The 14,153-nt window shown below is 46.3% G+C and overlaps 1 protein-coding gene across 1 annotated transcript in view; it reads left to right on the forward strand.

Moving 5' to 3' along the window:
• Positions 1-13,717, forward strand: part of LOC144506633 (interferon-induced GTP-binding protein Mx3-like) — a 39,437-nt gene extending 25,720 nt beyond the window's left edge. The window contains exons 10-13 of the mRNA XM_078233003.1: positions 287-445; positions 5,526-5,602; positions 8,196-8,459; positions 12,401-13,717. Of these exons, the coding sequence (XP_078089129.1) occupies positions 287-445; positions 5,526-5,602; positions 8,196-8,459; positions 12,401-12,628 (728 nt within the window). The 3' untranslated portion in view covers positions 12,629-13,717. The remainder of the gene's footprint in view (positions 1-286; positions 446-5,525; positions 5,603-8,195; positions 8,460-12,400) is intronic.
• The last annotated feature ends 436 nt before the right edge of the window (positions 13,718-14,153 follow it).

A 14,153-nucleotide genomic window follows, 5' to 3' on the forward strand; every position in this document is an offset into this window, starting at 1 on the left:
TCCAGACCCGAAACGTTGGCTCAGTTGTTCTCTCTCCATGAGAGAGATGCTGTCAGACCTGCTGAGATTTTCCAGCATTTTCTGTTTTTGTTTCAGATTCCAGCATCCGCAGTAATTTATTTTTTTAACCACACAATTAATTACCCTGTGTACTTGAAAATGTGACAATTTCTAATGTATTTATTTTGACCTGGAGATGCCGGCGTTGGACTGGGGTAAACACAGTAAGAAGTTGGTGTTGTTAAACCTGGTGTTGTTAAACTTCTTACTTTATTTTGACCAACAGTCCATGATATGATGAGTGTTAAAGTGCGGGAATATGAGAGGTCTTACCGTGGGCGTGAGTTATCTGGATTTGTCAACTACAAGACATTTGAAACAATAGTCAAGAAACAGATTGCAAAGTTGCAACATCCTGCTAGTCTCACACTAAAGAAAGTTATAGGTAAGTCAACTAAAACTTTATTGTTTCATCAAAGAACCATATCCATTCTTCACTAAATGTTGAAAGATTGTAAACTTCACTTTTCTTTGTTGTCCTGTCTTGACCTAGGATATCCTACGTCACTCCCCCTAACGATGCAGATTAGCAAGATGCTCTCTGGCATCAGTTAAAACTTCAACTAGGCTGGCCACAAGAAGGGAGAGTGATGATACTAATGAATCTTCTTCCCAGACCTCTGCAGGGGAGCAATATCCATGGCCTAAAATTGCCACAGTCCTTCTCTCGTTCCACGTGTAAACATGATTTCCATGACCCTTCCGGTGCTGTTCCAGTGGCAGGACAGAAGTATGTCTGAGGTAATTTCAGGCCACCATGGGGGCGGCATGATGGCACAGTGGTTAGCACTGCTGCCTCACAGCACCAGGGACCTGAGTTCGATTCCCGGCTTGGGTCACTGTCTATGTGGAGTTTGCATGTTCTCCCCGTGTCTGCGCAGGTTTCCTCCGGGTGTTCCGGTTTCCTCCCACATTCTGAAAGACGTGCTGGTTAGGTGCATTGACCCGGACAGGCGCCGGAGTGTAGTGACTAGGGGAATTTCACAGTAGCTTCGTTGCAGTGTTAATATACGCCTTACTTGTGACAAATAAATAAACTTTACTTTATAATTTGGCAAGTTGGAGGTCACTATTTGCCATTGAAGAGGTGTTGCCAATCTCTAGGCAAGAACAGCACTGTGTGAGCCCAGTGTCTGAAACAAGAGGAATGGGGAAGTGGTCCTCTCAATTTGGCAATGTCAACTGGCACAAACAAGCGCTTTCCTGTGTGTTAGTCACAAGAACAAGGGGTGGCACAATGGTTAGCACTACTGCCTCACAGTGCCAGGGTCCCGGGTTCAATTCTGGCCTTGGGTCACTGTCTGTGTGAAGCCTGCACTTTCTCCCCGTGTCTGCATGGGTTTCCTCCGGTGCTCCAGTTTCCTCCCACAGTCCAAAGATGTGCAGGTTAGGTTGATTGGCCATGCTAAATTATCCTAGTGTCAGGGGAATTAGCAGCGCAAATATGAAGGGTTACGGGAATAGGATCTGGATAGGATTGTGGTCGGGCAGACTCGATGAGCCGAATAGCTTCCTTCTGCACTGTAGGGATTCTGTGATATTATTAAACTGGAAAGAGAGCAGAAAAAAATTACTAGGATACTATTTAGATTTGATTGTTTGAATTACAAGGAGAGGCTGGATAGACTGGGACTTTTTTCTCTGGAGCGTAGGAGGCTTAGGGGTAATAGAACATAGAACATTACAGCGCAGTACAGGCCCTTCGGCCCTCGATGTTGCGCCGACCAGTGGTACCAATCTAAAGCCCCTCTAATCTACACTATTCCAATATCATCCATATGTTTATCCAATAACCACTTGAACGCTCTCAACGTTGACGAGTCCACCACTGCTGCAGGCAGGGCATTTCACGCCCTTACTACTCTCAGAGTAAAGAACCTACCTCTAACATCTGTCCTATATCTATCACCCCTCAATTTAAAGCTATGTCCCCTCGTGCTAGCCAACACCATCCGAGGAAAAAGGCTCTCACTATCCACCCTATCTAATCCTCTGATCATCTTGTATGCCTCTATTAAGTCACCTCTTAACCTTCTTCTCTCTACCGAAAACAACCTCAAGCCCCTCAGTCTTTCCTCATACGATTTTCCCACCATACCAGGCAACATCCTGGTAAATCTCCTCTGCACCCTTTCCAACACTTCCACGTCTTTCCTATAATACGGCGACCAGAACTGTACGCAATACTCCAAATGCGGCCGCACCAGAGTTTTGTACAGTTGCAGCATGACCTCCTGGCTCCGAAACTCAATCCCTCTACCAATAAAAGCTAACACACCGTACGCCTTCTTAACAACCCTATCAACCTGGGTGCCAACTTTCAGGGATCTATGCACATGGACACCCAGATCCCTCTACCAAGTATCTTACCATTAGCCCAGTACTCTGTATTCCTGTTACTCCTTCCAAAGTGAATCACCTCACACTTTTCCGCATTAAACTCCATTTGCCACCTCTCAGCCCAGCTCTGCAGCTTACCTATGTCCCTCTGTAACCTGCCACTTCCCTCCGCACTGTCTACAACTCCACCGACTTTAGTGTCATCCGCAAATTTACTAATCCATCCTTCCACGCTTATAGAGGTCTATAAAATAATGGAGGGCATAGATCAGCTAGGTAGTCAACATCTTTTCCCCAAGGTAGGGAAGTCTAAAACTGGAGGGCATAGGTTTAAGGTGAGAGGGGAGAGATACAAAAAGGTCCAGAGGGGCAATTTTTTCACACAGAGGGTGGTGAATGTCTGGAACAAGCTGCCAGAGGTAATAGTAGAAGCGGGTACAATTTTGTCTTTTAAAAAGCAGTTAGACAGTTACATGGGTAAGATGGGTATAGAGGGATATGGGCCAAACACGGGCAATTGGGACTAGCTTAATGGTTAAAAAAGGGTGGCATGGACAGGTTGGGTCAAAGGGCCTGTTTCCCTGCTGTAAACCTCTATGACTCTATGACTGAGAGTGCATCGATTGATGACCAGCAGAAATGGAGTGTCTACAAGGACAACTGGGCCAAGTTGCCTCCTCGGGCAAGGAGATATTCTGGACGGGATTTAACGCCTGCATTCGCCCCAAAAGCAGAAAATCCCACCCAAGATCAATCGACCTTTGCATGGTTCCCCCGCCCACCCCCCCATTACGATTCCCCTGGCGGACGGGATGGAAAAGCTCCCCCAACATTACTGTCTGGAGAGTTTCAGTGCAGGAAACTTGTGATCATTGATAGAGAGGCAAAAGTGTGGATCATGCTCAGCAGCTGTGATGATTTGGATCAGTGGTAACTCCCATGCTCTCAAATACAATCAGCTAAACATAATGTAATATCCATAGGAATTGAGTGCAGTTTATCTGAACCCAGCTGGTTTTTGAAGATAGCGCCTGAGACTTTACATCTGGTTTAGCCTAAATGTGAAGTTGGGTCCCAGGATTGGGCACTAAGGAAATTGATTATCCAATCTTTTCAATGGGATGTAGCATTGCTGGCTAGGCCAGTGTTTATTGTCCATCCCTAAAAGCTCTTGAGAAGGTGAGAGCGAGTCACCTTCGTGAACCACTGCAGCCCATGGTGGTGTAGATACACCCACAGTGCTGTTAGGAAGGGAATTCCCACTGTAATATAATTCCACGTCAGGATGGTGTGCCTTTTGGTGGGGAACTTGAAAGCGGTGATGCTCTCATGCCTTTGCTGCCCTTGTCCAGTTAGGTGGTGGAGTGGGGAGGCACTGTAGATGGAGCCTTGGTATGTTGCCACAGTGCATCTTGAAGATGATGCACTCTACTGCCATTGTGCATCAGTGGTGGAGGGGATATTGGGCCAGAAATTGATCAGAGTGGCAATCAGCGTCAGATTGCCATTCAGCCCCTAGGCCGGAATCTTATCACCGTTCACGTTGGTGGAATTGTCCCATCCTGCTGCAGTGAACGGAGATTTGGCTGGCTGCCAAACTCTCCGTCCTTGCTGCAGTGAGAGTGTGGCACAAACGGCAAGTAAGATCGCACCCCTAGCCTTTTATCTTAACATTTTCTCCCTGCCGTCTCACCTGACCTTCCAACTCAGGCTGGGGGAGATCTGAGTAGTGCAGTCCATCCCTGGGCTGTCATTGAAAAATAGATCTGTCGAAGAGGCCGTGGCCACTTTTTTAGAGCACTAGCTTGGGGTGGGAGAGGAATCTTTGTCAGGAAGGGTTAGCAGGCCTTCCAATTAAGCCCTAATTTGATGTCAATTATCCAATGGAAGTCACAGATGTACGAAAGGGGTTACAGATGGCACTGGGTGTTGGGGACAATTGTACGTGAAGTTGATTCAAAGAAATAAAGGTAGCTTTTGAAGAAGTAGAACTCATGCCTCCTTTACTGAACTGCAACTGAGAGGCTCAAACAATCTTATGGTTCCATACAGTGATTACCCAGAACTTAGAAGAGGTTTTAATTCTTTGAGCTTTATCTGAGTAACTATTGATGTGACCCAATTGGCGCCATCCACAGTTTCTGATTCAAATCATATTTTCAGATGTCTTCCAGTGCAGGGCAATCAGCCAGGGGAATTTGCACTTTGGGCGGTTGCCATGCAAACCAGGATTTTGCAGCAGAGTATTTCCACTTCCACTCCTCCAGCCCCCCCCTCTCCCTGCAAATACAACAGCTTGAAGGATGTGACCCCATGTTTAAGGTGGTGAACTCTATGGCGATCAGCCAAGCTGCTTTGTTTTTGGCTGGTTATAGTTTCTTGAGTGTTGTTGGAACAACAAAGAAAAGAAGTGAAGTAAATTCTTTTGAAGTTTACAAGTGGAGAGTTTTCCATTACCATCCTGACTTGTGCCTTGTCGATGATGGACAGGCTTTGGAGAATCAGGCGACGAGATGTTCTCTGCAGAACTCCTAGCCTCTGACCTGCTCTTGTAGCCACAGCGTTTATATGGCTGGTCTAGTTCAGTTTCTGGGGCGGTACAGTGGTTAGCACTGCTGCCTCACAGCTCCGAGGACTTGGGTTTGATTCCCGGCTTGGGTCACTGTCTGTGTGGAGTTTGCACATTCTCCCCGTGTCTGCGTGGGTTTCCTCCAGATGATCCGGTTTCCTCCCACAGTTCAAAGATGTGCGGGTTAAGTGCATTGGCCATGCTAAATTGTCCCTTAGTGTCTGAGGATGCGTGGGTTAGAGGGATTAGTGGGGTAAATATGTGGGGTTACGGGGATAAGGCCTGGGTGGGATTGTTGTTGGTGCAGACTCAATGGGCCAAATGGCCTCCTCCTGAACTGTAGGGATTCTATGATTCTATGAACAGTGACCCCCAGGATGTTGATAGTGGGGGATTCAGTAACGGCAATGTCAATGGGGGCAATGGTTAGTTCTGTCTTGGTGGTGGTCGTTGGCTAGCATTTGTTGTTGCGAATGTAATTTGTCAGCCGAGGCTCGGATATTGTCCAGGTTTTGCTCATGAATATATTATTGTTTGTTCCCACTTTCTACTGTAGAAATTGTGCGAGAGGCTTTTAACGACATCGCTGTCTACAATTTCAAAGGAATCCCAAATCTCTTGAGAGCTGCCAAGGTACTGTGTAGAGACAAACACTCAGATTTAAAATGATCATCATTTTCACCCAGAGAATTGATTTACTAGATTGTTTGGAGTGGAATCTAGCTGATAGAGTATCAGTGAATACCACAGCCCTAGGTAGGGACAGAGGGAGCTCATTGTTGAATGTATAATTTAAAATAAATTGCTGAAAAGATTGCCAAAGGTTTGTGTCCGTACTCAGCAGGATAAACACCAGGATGCCAAATTTCGTACCAAGACAACAATTTATGCTAACCAGAGTAAAGGGGGCTGTTCATTAACCCGGCCCGGCCAGAGGGCGGACCCGGCCCGGCCAGCCTGGTTGAGTATAGTCTGTACACTGTCGATTACAAACAGATGGAACGCATTGTTTGACTTGACAACTAATTGCTGGGACATACAAACCTGGCATTTTACCAGCACTAAATTCACTATGTTGCTCAACTGTGTGAGAGGCAGAACATTTTGGGTGTAGGCTCATTTAACGCAGAATCAACTGCTTAAGGGGCGGCACGGTGGCACAGTGGTTAGCACTGCTGCCTCACAGCGCCAGGGACCCGGGTTCGATTCCCAGCTTGGGTCACTGTCTGTGCGGAGTTTGCACATTGGGCGGCACGGTAGCACAGTGGTTAGCACTGCTGCTTCACACCTCCAGGGTCCTGGGTTCGATTCCCGGCTTGGGTCACTGTCTGTGTGGAGTTTGCACATTCTCCTCGTGTCTGCGTGGGTTTCCTCCCGGGTGCTCTGGTTTCCTCCCACAGTCCAAAGATGTGCGGGTTAGGTTGATTGGCCAGGTTAAAAATTGCCCCTTAGTGTCCTGGGATGCGTAGTTTAGAGGGATTAGCGGGTAAATATGTAGGGATATGGGAGTGGAGCCTGGGTGGGATTGTGGTCGGTGCAGACTCGATGGGCCAAATGGCCTCTTTCTGCACTGTAGGGTTTCTATGATTGTTCCTGTGTCTGTGTGGGTTTCTTCCGGGTGCTCCGGTTCCCTCTGACATTCTGAAAGACTGGTTAGGTGCATTGTTCCAAACAGGTGCTGGACTGGGGGACTAGAAGAATTTCACAGTAACTTCTTTGCAGTGTTAATGTAAGCCTTACTTGTGACTAATAAAATAAACTTTACTTGACTTAAGGGCCTCATGGGAACATTGAAAAACAGAAAGTAGGAGTAGGTCATCTGGCCCTTCGAGCTTTCTGCACCATTCACTACGGTCATGGCTGATCTTTTCTCTCAACACCATACTCCAGCACGCTCCCCATACATAGATCATAGATCATAGAACCCTACAGTGCAGAAAGAGGCCATTCGGCCCATCGAGTCTGCACCGACCACAATCCCACCCAGGCCCTACCCCCATATCCCTACATATTTTACCCGCTAATCCCTCTAACCTACTCATCTCAGGACACTAAGGGGCAATTTTAGCCTGGCCAATCAACCTAACCCGCACATCTTTGGACTGCATACCCAGTGACACCTTTAGAGTCTAGACATCTATTTCCTTCTTCAATATGCTCAGCTGGGGTGCGGGCTGGTGGGTAACCCCAATAGTCGCTCACCCCCCACTCTCCATAAATTGAGGACAGATCAAGGGTAGACAGGAGGATGGTGGGAAAGCCACCTGGGCAGTTTTCCATAAGAGCAGGTGTAATTCATCCAGTCCTTTGAGCCATGTCCATCATCCAATTAGACAACAGCCAATATTTGAACTCCATTTAATTTTAAGATTATGTTCTCTTGCTCTGGACTGCCTCGCGAGACCAAATAGTTTTTCTCTATCAAACCTTTTACCAGCTGAAACACTTCAATCAAATTGCTCCTTCGGTCATGCTCAAATAAATAAAAATCTAGTCTGCACATTGTGGGCGGCATGGTGGCACAGTGGTTAGCACTGCTGCCTCACAGTACAAAGGGACCCGGGTTCAATTCCGGCCTCGGGTTCATTCTCCACCTGTCTGCATGGATTTCCTCAGGGTGCTCTGGTTTCCTCCCACAGTGTGGGTTAGGTTGATAGGCCATGCTAAATTGACCCTAGTGTCAGGGGGATTAGTAGGGTAAATATGTGAGGTTACGGGAATAGGACCTGGGTGGGATTGTGGTCGGTGCAGGCCCGATGGGCCAAATGGCCTCCTTCAGCACTATAGGGATTCTTCTATGATTATGGCCTCATAATTCAATCCTTGGCACTGTTCTGTTATCCAGATAAATTGCCCATCCCAATCACAGAGACAAAATTGGGATGACTGCATATATAAAATCAGAGAATTCCAGTATTGGTGGTACGGTGGCACAATGGTTAGTATTGCTGCTTCACAGTGCCAGGGACCTGGGTTTGATTCCCGGCTTGGGTCATTGTCTGCGTGGAGTTTGCATGTTCTCCCCATGTCTGTGTGGGTTTCCTCTGGGTGCTCTGGTTTCCTCTCACATTCTGAAAGACATGCTGGTTAGGTGCATTGACCCAGAGTGTGGCAACTAGGGGAATTTCACAGTAACTTCATTGCAGTGTTAATGTCAGCCTTACTTGTGACACAAATGAATAAACTTTAATTTTAACTTATTGATGATGACTTCTTGTATTACCAGGTAAGAACTGAAGACCTAAAGAAACAACAGGAAAGTCAGGCAGAAGCACAGCTGCAAATACAATTCAAGATTGAAAATATGGTGTATTCGCAAGACAGCATCTACAGCCAGAAGCTCACCAAAGCAAGGTCTGAAAACAGTAAAGAGTTGGAGGAGAACAAAAATGGTTACCCTTCAAAAACCCACCATTTTGGAGTTTCACAACTGCCTGCCTCTGGTGCCACCATTGAAGAAATGGCAACGCATCTGAAAACATACTACAAGGTGGGTTCAGAATGGATGGAAATAGACATTTACATAGATTGCATGGAATTAATACAGAATGAAAAGATTATGTTAATACAGCTCCGAGCAACATCTCCACGTGATTAGCATGCGAGAAATGACAACGAATATTGTGTGAAAGCCATTTTATGCAAAGTAAGATCCTGTAGAAAGCAATATAATGACTGGTCAGTTAATCAAAGAATTTACAGTAAAATGTTTCACCAGATAGATAATATTCACCAGCATTTCACTAAGTTATCAATTCAATGGTAAGAACTGTGTTATTGTCAAAGATCATACTTTTAGTTTATTTACTAGTGTCACAAGTAGGCTTACATCAACACTGCAGTGAAGTTACTGTGAAAATCCCCAAGTCATCATGCTCCAGCGCCTGTTCGGGTACACTGAGGGAGAATTTAGCACGGCCAATGCACCTAACCAGGAAACTGCAACACCCGGAGGAAACCCGCGCACACATGGGGAGAACATGCAGACTCCGCACAGACAGTGACCCAAGCCGGGAATCGAACCCGGGTCCCTGGCACTGTGAGGCAGCAATGCTAACCGCCGTGCCCACCCACAAACCCTCTTCCGAGTTCTTAATCCCAGCATGGCATCTCTTGGCAAACGCCTTCATAATTGAGAAACCTGGCTGGGATTCTGAAGCCACTGGCAGATTTGGGAGAAGCTGGGAGGCAGTAGAAGTGGGAAACCTCACAACTTTTTAAAAAGTGCGAGGATGAGATGAGTACTTGAAGCGTCAAAACATTCAAGGCTGTGGGACAAGTGTTGGAAAGTGGTATTAATTTAGATTGTGTAGTTCTGTCAGCACATATTCAATGGGCTGAATGGCCTCTTCTGCACTATATCCCTCTATGACAACAACAAGTTCCATGGCTTTGAAGTCCTGGGAACCATGATGTGGAGATGCCAGTGTTGGACTGGGGTGGGCACAGTAAGTAGTCTCACAACACCAAGTTAAAGTTCAGCAGGTTTATTTGGTAGCACGAGCTTTCGGAGCACCGCTCCTTCATCAGGTGAGTGATGACCTGATGAAGGGGCAGTGCTCTGAAAGCTTGTGCTACCAAATAAACCTGTAAGTCCTGGGGAGTAAAGGGTTAAAATAGGAAATGATGGAATGAGTCTTTCTAGCGACAAAAACGAGGATGCTGTAAAGAGTTCCCTTTTTTAAATTAATTCATGGGGTGTGGGTGTCACTGGCTGGGCCAACATTTATTGAACATCCCTGAAGGTATTTAAGAGTCAACCACGTTGCAGTGGGTCTGGAGTCACATATAGCCCAGACTAGGTAAGGACAACAGATTTCCTTCCCTAATGAGCACTAGTGAACCAGTTGGGTTTTTATAACAATCAATAGTGGTTTCACGATCATCAAGGAACAAAGAACAGTACAGCACAGGAACAGACCCTTCAGCCCTCCAAGCCTGCGACGATCATGTTGTCCGATCTCGATCAACCGCTTATATCCCCCTATATCCCATCGGTTCATGTATCTATCCAAATAAGTCTTAAATGTCGCTAACGTAACAGCCTCGACCACCTCACTTGGCAGTGCATTCCAGGCCCCCACCCATCTCTGTTAAAAAATATTCCCTTGCACATCTCCACTGAACCTTTCCCTTCTTACCTTGAACTTGTGCCCCCTTGTAATTGTCATTTCTGCCCTGGGAAAAGGCTTCCAACTGTTCACCCTATCTATACCCCTTGTAATTTTATAAACTTCTATCAGGTTGCGCCTCAGCCTCCGTCTTTCCAGGGAGAACAATCCCAGTTTATTCAATCTCTCCTCATAGTTAATACCCTCCAGGCAACATCCTGGTAAACGTTTTTTGTACTCCCTCCAATGCCTCAATGTCATTCGCCTTTTAATTGCAGACTTTAATTCCATTCAAATTTCACCATCTGCTATGGTGGGATTCGAACCCGGGCCCCCAGAGCATTACCCTGAGTCTCTGGATTAATAGTCCAGTGATAATACCACTAGGCCATTGCCTCCCCCTATGATGGTGATGCAGCAGGAACCTGGGAAGCAAAAGGGAGGAACAAAAATCTTCGTCATTGGTTTCTGTCCATTGAAAAGCCCGCAAAGCCTAAGACGGTATCCCGGGTTTAACCCCATGGGGGAAGTCAATATGCTCATCGCTTCATCTGCTCCATCACTGTGACCAGCGTAAACCCCATTCATAGGTGGGATGGCCAACCTTCTGCCAAGGTAATGGCAGCAGAGAAGAAGCTCTGGGCAGTTTATACCCGCTACTAATTGTTGAAAGTTTATTCCCATAGTCTCACCCTCAATAGGCTTCTACAAAAGAGTAACATAAACTTTCAAATGCACTTTGTAATTGGCTTAAATTGTATTTCACTGACGAGTTTGTTTTTTGGAAGTGTGAAAAATCGGTGTTCAGAATCCAGCAAGTCCCAGTCGCCCTTTCATTAAAGAGTTAATAATAGAACATAGAAAAAAATACAGCACAAACAGGCCCTTCGGCCCACGAGTTGCGCCGGTCATGTCCCTACCTACCTAGGCTTATATATAGGCTTACCTATAACCCTCAATCCTATTAAGTTCCATGTACTCATCCAGAAGTCTCTTAAAAGACCCTATCGAGTTTGCCTCCACCACCATTGACGGCAGCCGATTCCACTCACCCACCACCCTCTGAGTGAAAAACGTACCCCTGACATCTCCTCTGTACCTACTCCCCAGCACCTTAAACCTGTGTCCTCTCGCAGCAGCCATTTCAGCCCTGGGAAAAAGCCTCCGAGAATCCACCTGATCTATACCTCTCAACCAACCAAAATAACAGTTTGTCCTTCAGTGTAATGTTCCCTTACCTCTTACTCTGAAGATAGTGCCTAGCAGAGGTACAGTTCCACGGGGATTATTCATCATCCACCAAACTCACCTCCCACACAAACACAGAGTTGAATTTTGTTGACTGCGCTGGTAGCCCCGATGATAGGGCTGAAATCCCAGGCCAACTGCGCCTTGGCCACTTCTGGGAGCCCCGGTCTAATTCGGGGGCCGTTGGAGAATTATTAACCTGCGCCAGGGTTCCCATCCCTTTCTAAAGGGTGGAGATCGTGTCTCCCACAGGTTACCGGCCAGTTGGACAGCTGGCAACTCTTCAGTCTCAGAAGCATCACCAGTAGCACCCGGCACTGCTGGGCCTGCACCTGGTCTGAAGCAGTAACATAGTCCTGGCACCCAGGCAAGTGGGGTCAGTATCAAGGGATTTTGTCGCTGAGGTGAGGGGGGGGGCCTCTGAGGGTCATAGGGTGCTTCATCAAACTCGCAGGGAGGCCATTGACTCTTTGAAAGAGCATTCCACCCAGGCCCATCCCTCCATCCTATTTCCATATCCCTGCACACTAACCGCGACTAATTTGCATAGCTAATTTTACTCAATGTTCTCCCAGTACAACTTGCCTCAGCTGAAATTAGTCAGAGACACAGTGGTTAACACTGCTGCCTCAATGTGCCAGGGACTCCGGTTCGATTCTGGCCTTGGGTGACTGTGTGGAGTTTGCACATTCTCCCCGTGTCTGCGTGGGTTTCCTCCGGGTGCTCCGGTTTCCTCCCACAATCCAAAGATGTGCAGGTTAGGTGGATTCACCATGCTAAATTGCCCCTAGTGTCCAAAGATGGGTAGGTTCGGTGAATTAGCTATGGTAAATGCACGGGTATATGGGAACAGGGCAGAGGGAAGGGCCTGGGTGGGATGCTCTTTCAGAAAGTGGGTGCAGTCTTGATGGGCTGAATGGCCTCTTTCTGCACTGTAGGGATTTTATGGTTCCCACAGAGCAAGGACCAAAACTATGCAAATATTCTTCATCTGAATGAGCTGGAGGATTTACTGGAATGAATTTGCAAGGAAGTTTATGGTTTATTTTTCACTTCTGTCCTTTATCCTCAGATTGCAACTGATCGACTGGCTGACCAGGTTCCCCTAATTATTAGCTATTACATCCTGCAAGAGTTTGCCTCCAAGTTACAGGTTGAGATGTTTCAGCTTCTGCAGGAGAAGGATCGCATTGACGAGTATCTCCACGAAGAGCGAAACATTGCTGACAGCAGGAAGAACCTCAGAAACAGACTGGCCCGACTGACACAAGCTCAGGATCATCTGGCCAAGTTTTATTGAACGTCATCGGGAATCAAGAAGCTTTCCAAACTACGCCCAGCTCACCTTCAAAGCCTGAATGGTCAAACTCAGAGTTGGAAAGCATTGCTGTATCACAGCTTGGTATAGCTCCTGCTCTGTCCAAGACCGCAAGAAACTACAAAGGGTCGTGAACGTAGCCCAGTCCATCAATCAAACCAGCCTCCCATCCATTGACGCTGTCTACGCTCCCCGCTGCCTCAGAATGGTATCCAGCATAATCAAGGACCCCACGCACCCAGGATATTCTCTCTTCCACCTTCTTTCATCCAGAAAAAGATACAAAAGTCTGAGATCACGTACCAACCAACTCACAAACAGCTTCTTCCCTGCTGCTATCAGGAAATGCACCTACCTTATATTAAGCTGATCTTTCTCTACACCCTAGCTATGACTATAACATTACATTCTGCACTCTCTCCTTTCCTTCTCTATGTACAGTATGCTTTGTCTGTAGCGCGTGCAAGAAACAATACTTTTCACTGTATCCTAGTATATGTGACAATAAATCAAATCAAATTGTTATGAAGAATAATCCCGCTGCTCATACAAATCATAAATAGAAGCCTTCTCAGAGAGGGGAGAACAAGCAAAGACTGACCTCCTTTCTCAACATGTCCCTCGATATATTTTTCTATATTAGGAGTACAGAACGTGTGTATTGCTGAAGAAAAGCTATTTGACTAGCATTCTCCAGGATAGTTCATAAGATAATAAGTGTAAATGGAACATCAATTTTTTTCACCAACAGTCGATATATTTTCCTCTGTGCTATGAATTGCTCCTTTAACCCTTTGTCGTCCAAACTGATGGTATCCTCTTATGTTACATAGTTTGCCTGACTTCCCTTCTAGCTTTGCATTCCCACCACCTTGGTAATTGAACCCTATTCCTTTACGATTGTCATTGTCAATAGCTTACTGCATCCTGACAACTTTGGAGCATTGCAAATTAAAGAACCAGCTTCAAGTTTTAATATTCTTTTATGGTAGCTCACTTCAAAATGTACCAATTGACAGAGACCGCTCCACTTCTTTTGTTAATACTGTGCATTAAAAGATTGAAATGTCCAATGATGCCTTGAGTGTCATTTGTAAGTGAAGGATGAACTCACGTTTTTCACACCAACCATCCATGCAAATCCAGGAGAAATACACAACCAACATCCTTGGCAGTCAAAATGAATAAAATATTGGCTACACGGAAAACTGGCAAAATTACCGGTGGCTCAAAAGAAAGGCAGGTATCGGCAGTAACAATCTGAAAAAGTTACTGCACAGTCTGCAATGGAGTTTAACATTGATGGTTATCCCAAAGTTAATGGGGGGGGGGGAACCCCAACAACAGAAAATGTTCACCAACACACGCTTGGCAGGGATCATCATTCATACTGAACATGCGTGTGCCCACACAATGATCAGAAGCTCTTGCTGGATGTGGGCCAAAGGCAGGCATATGGAGTTAGGCCACAGATCAGCTATGATCCATCTCAGGTTCGATGGGCTGA

This window comes from Mustelus asterias, chromosome 17 (assembly GCF_964213995.1).
Source record: "Mustelus asterias chromosome 17, sMusAst1.hap1.1, whole genome shotgun sequence".
NCBI lineage: Eukaryota > Metazoa > Chordata > Chondrichthyes > Carcharhiniformes > Triakidae > Mustelus > Mustelus asterias.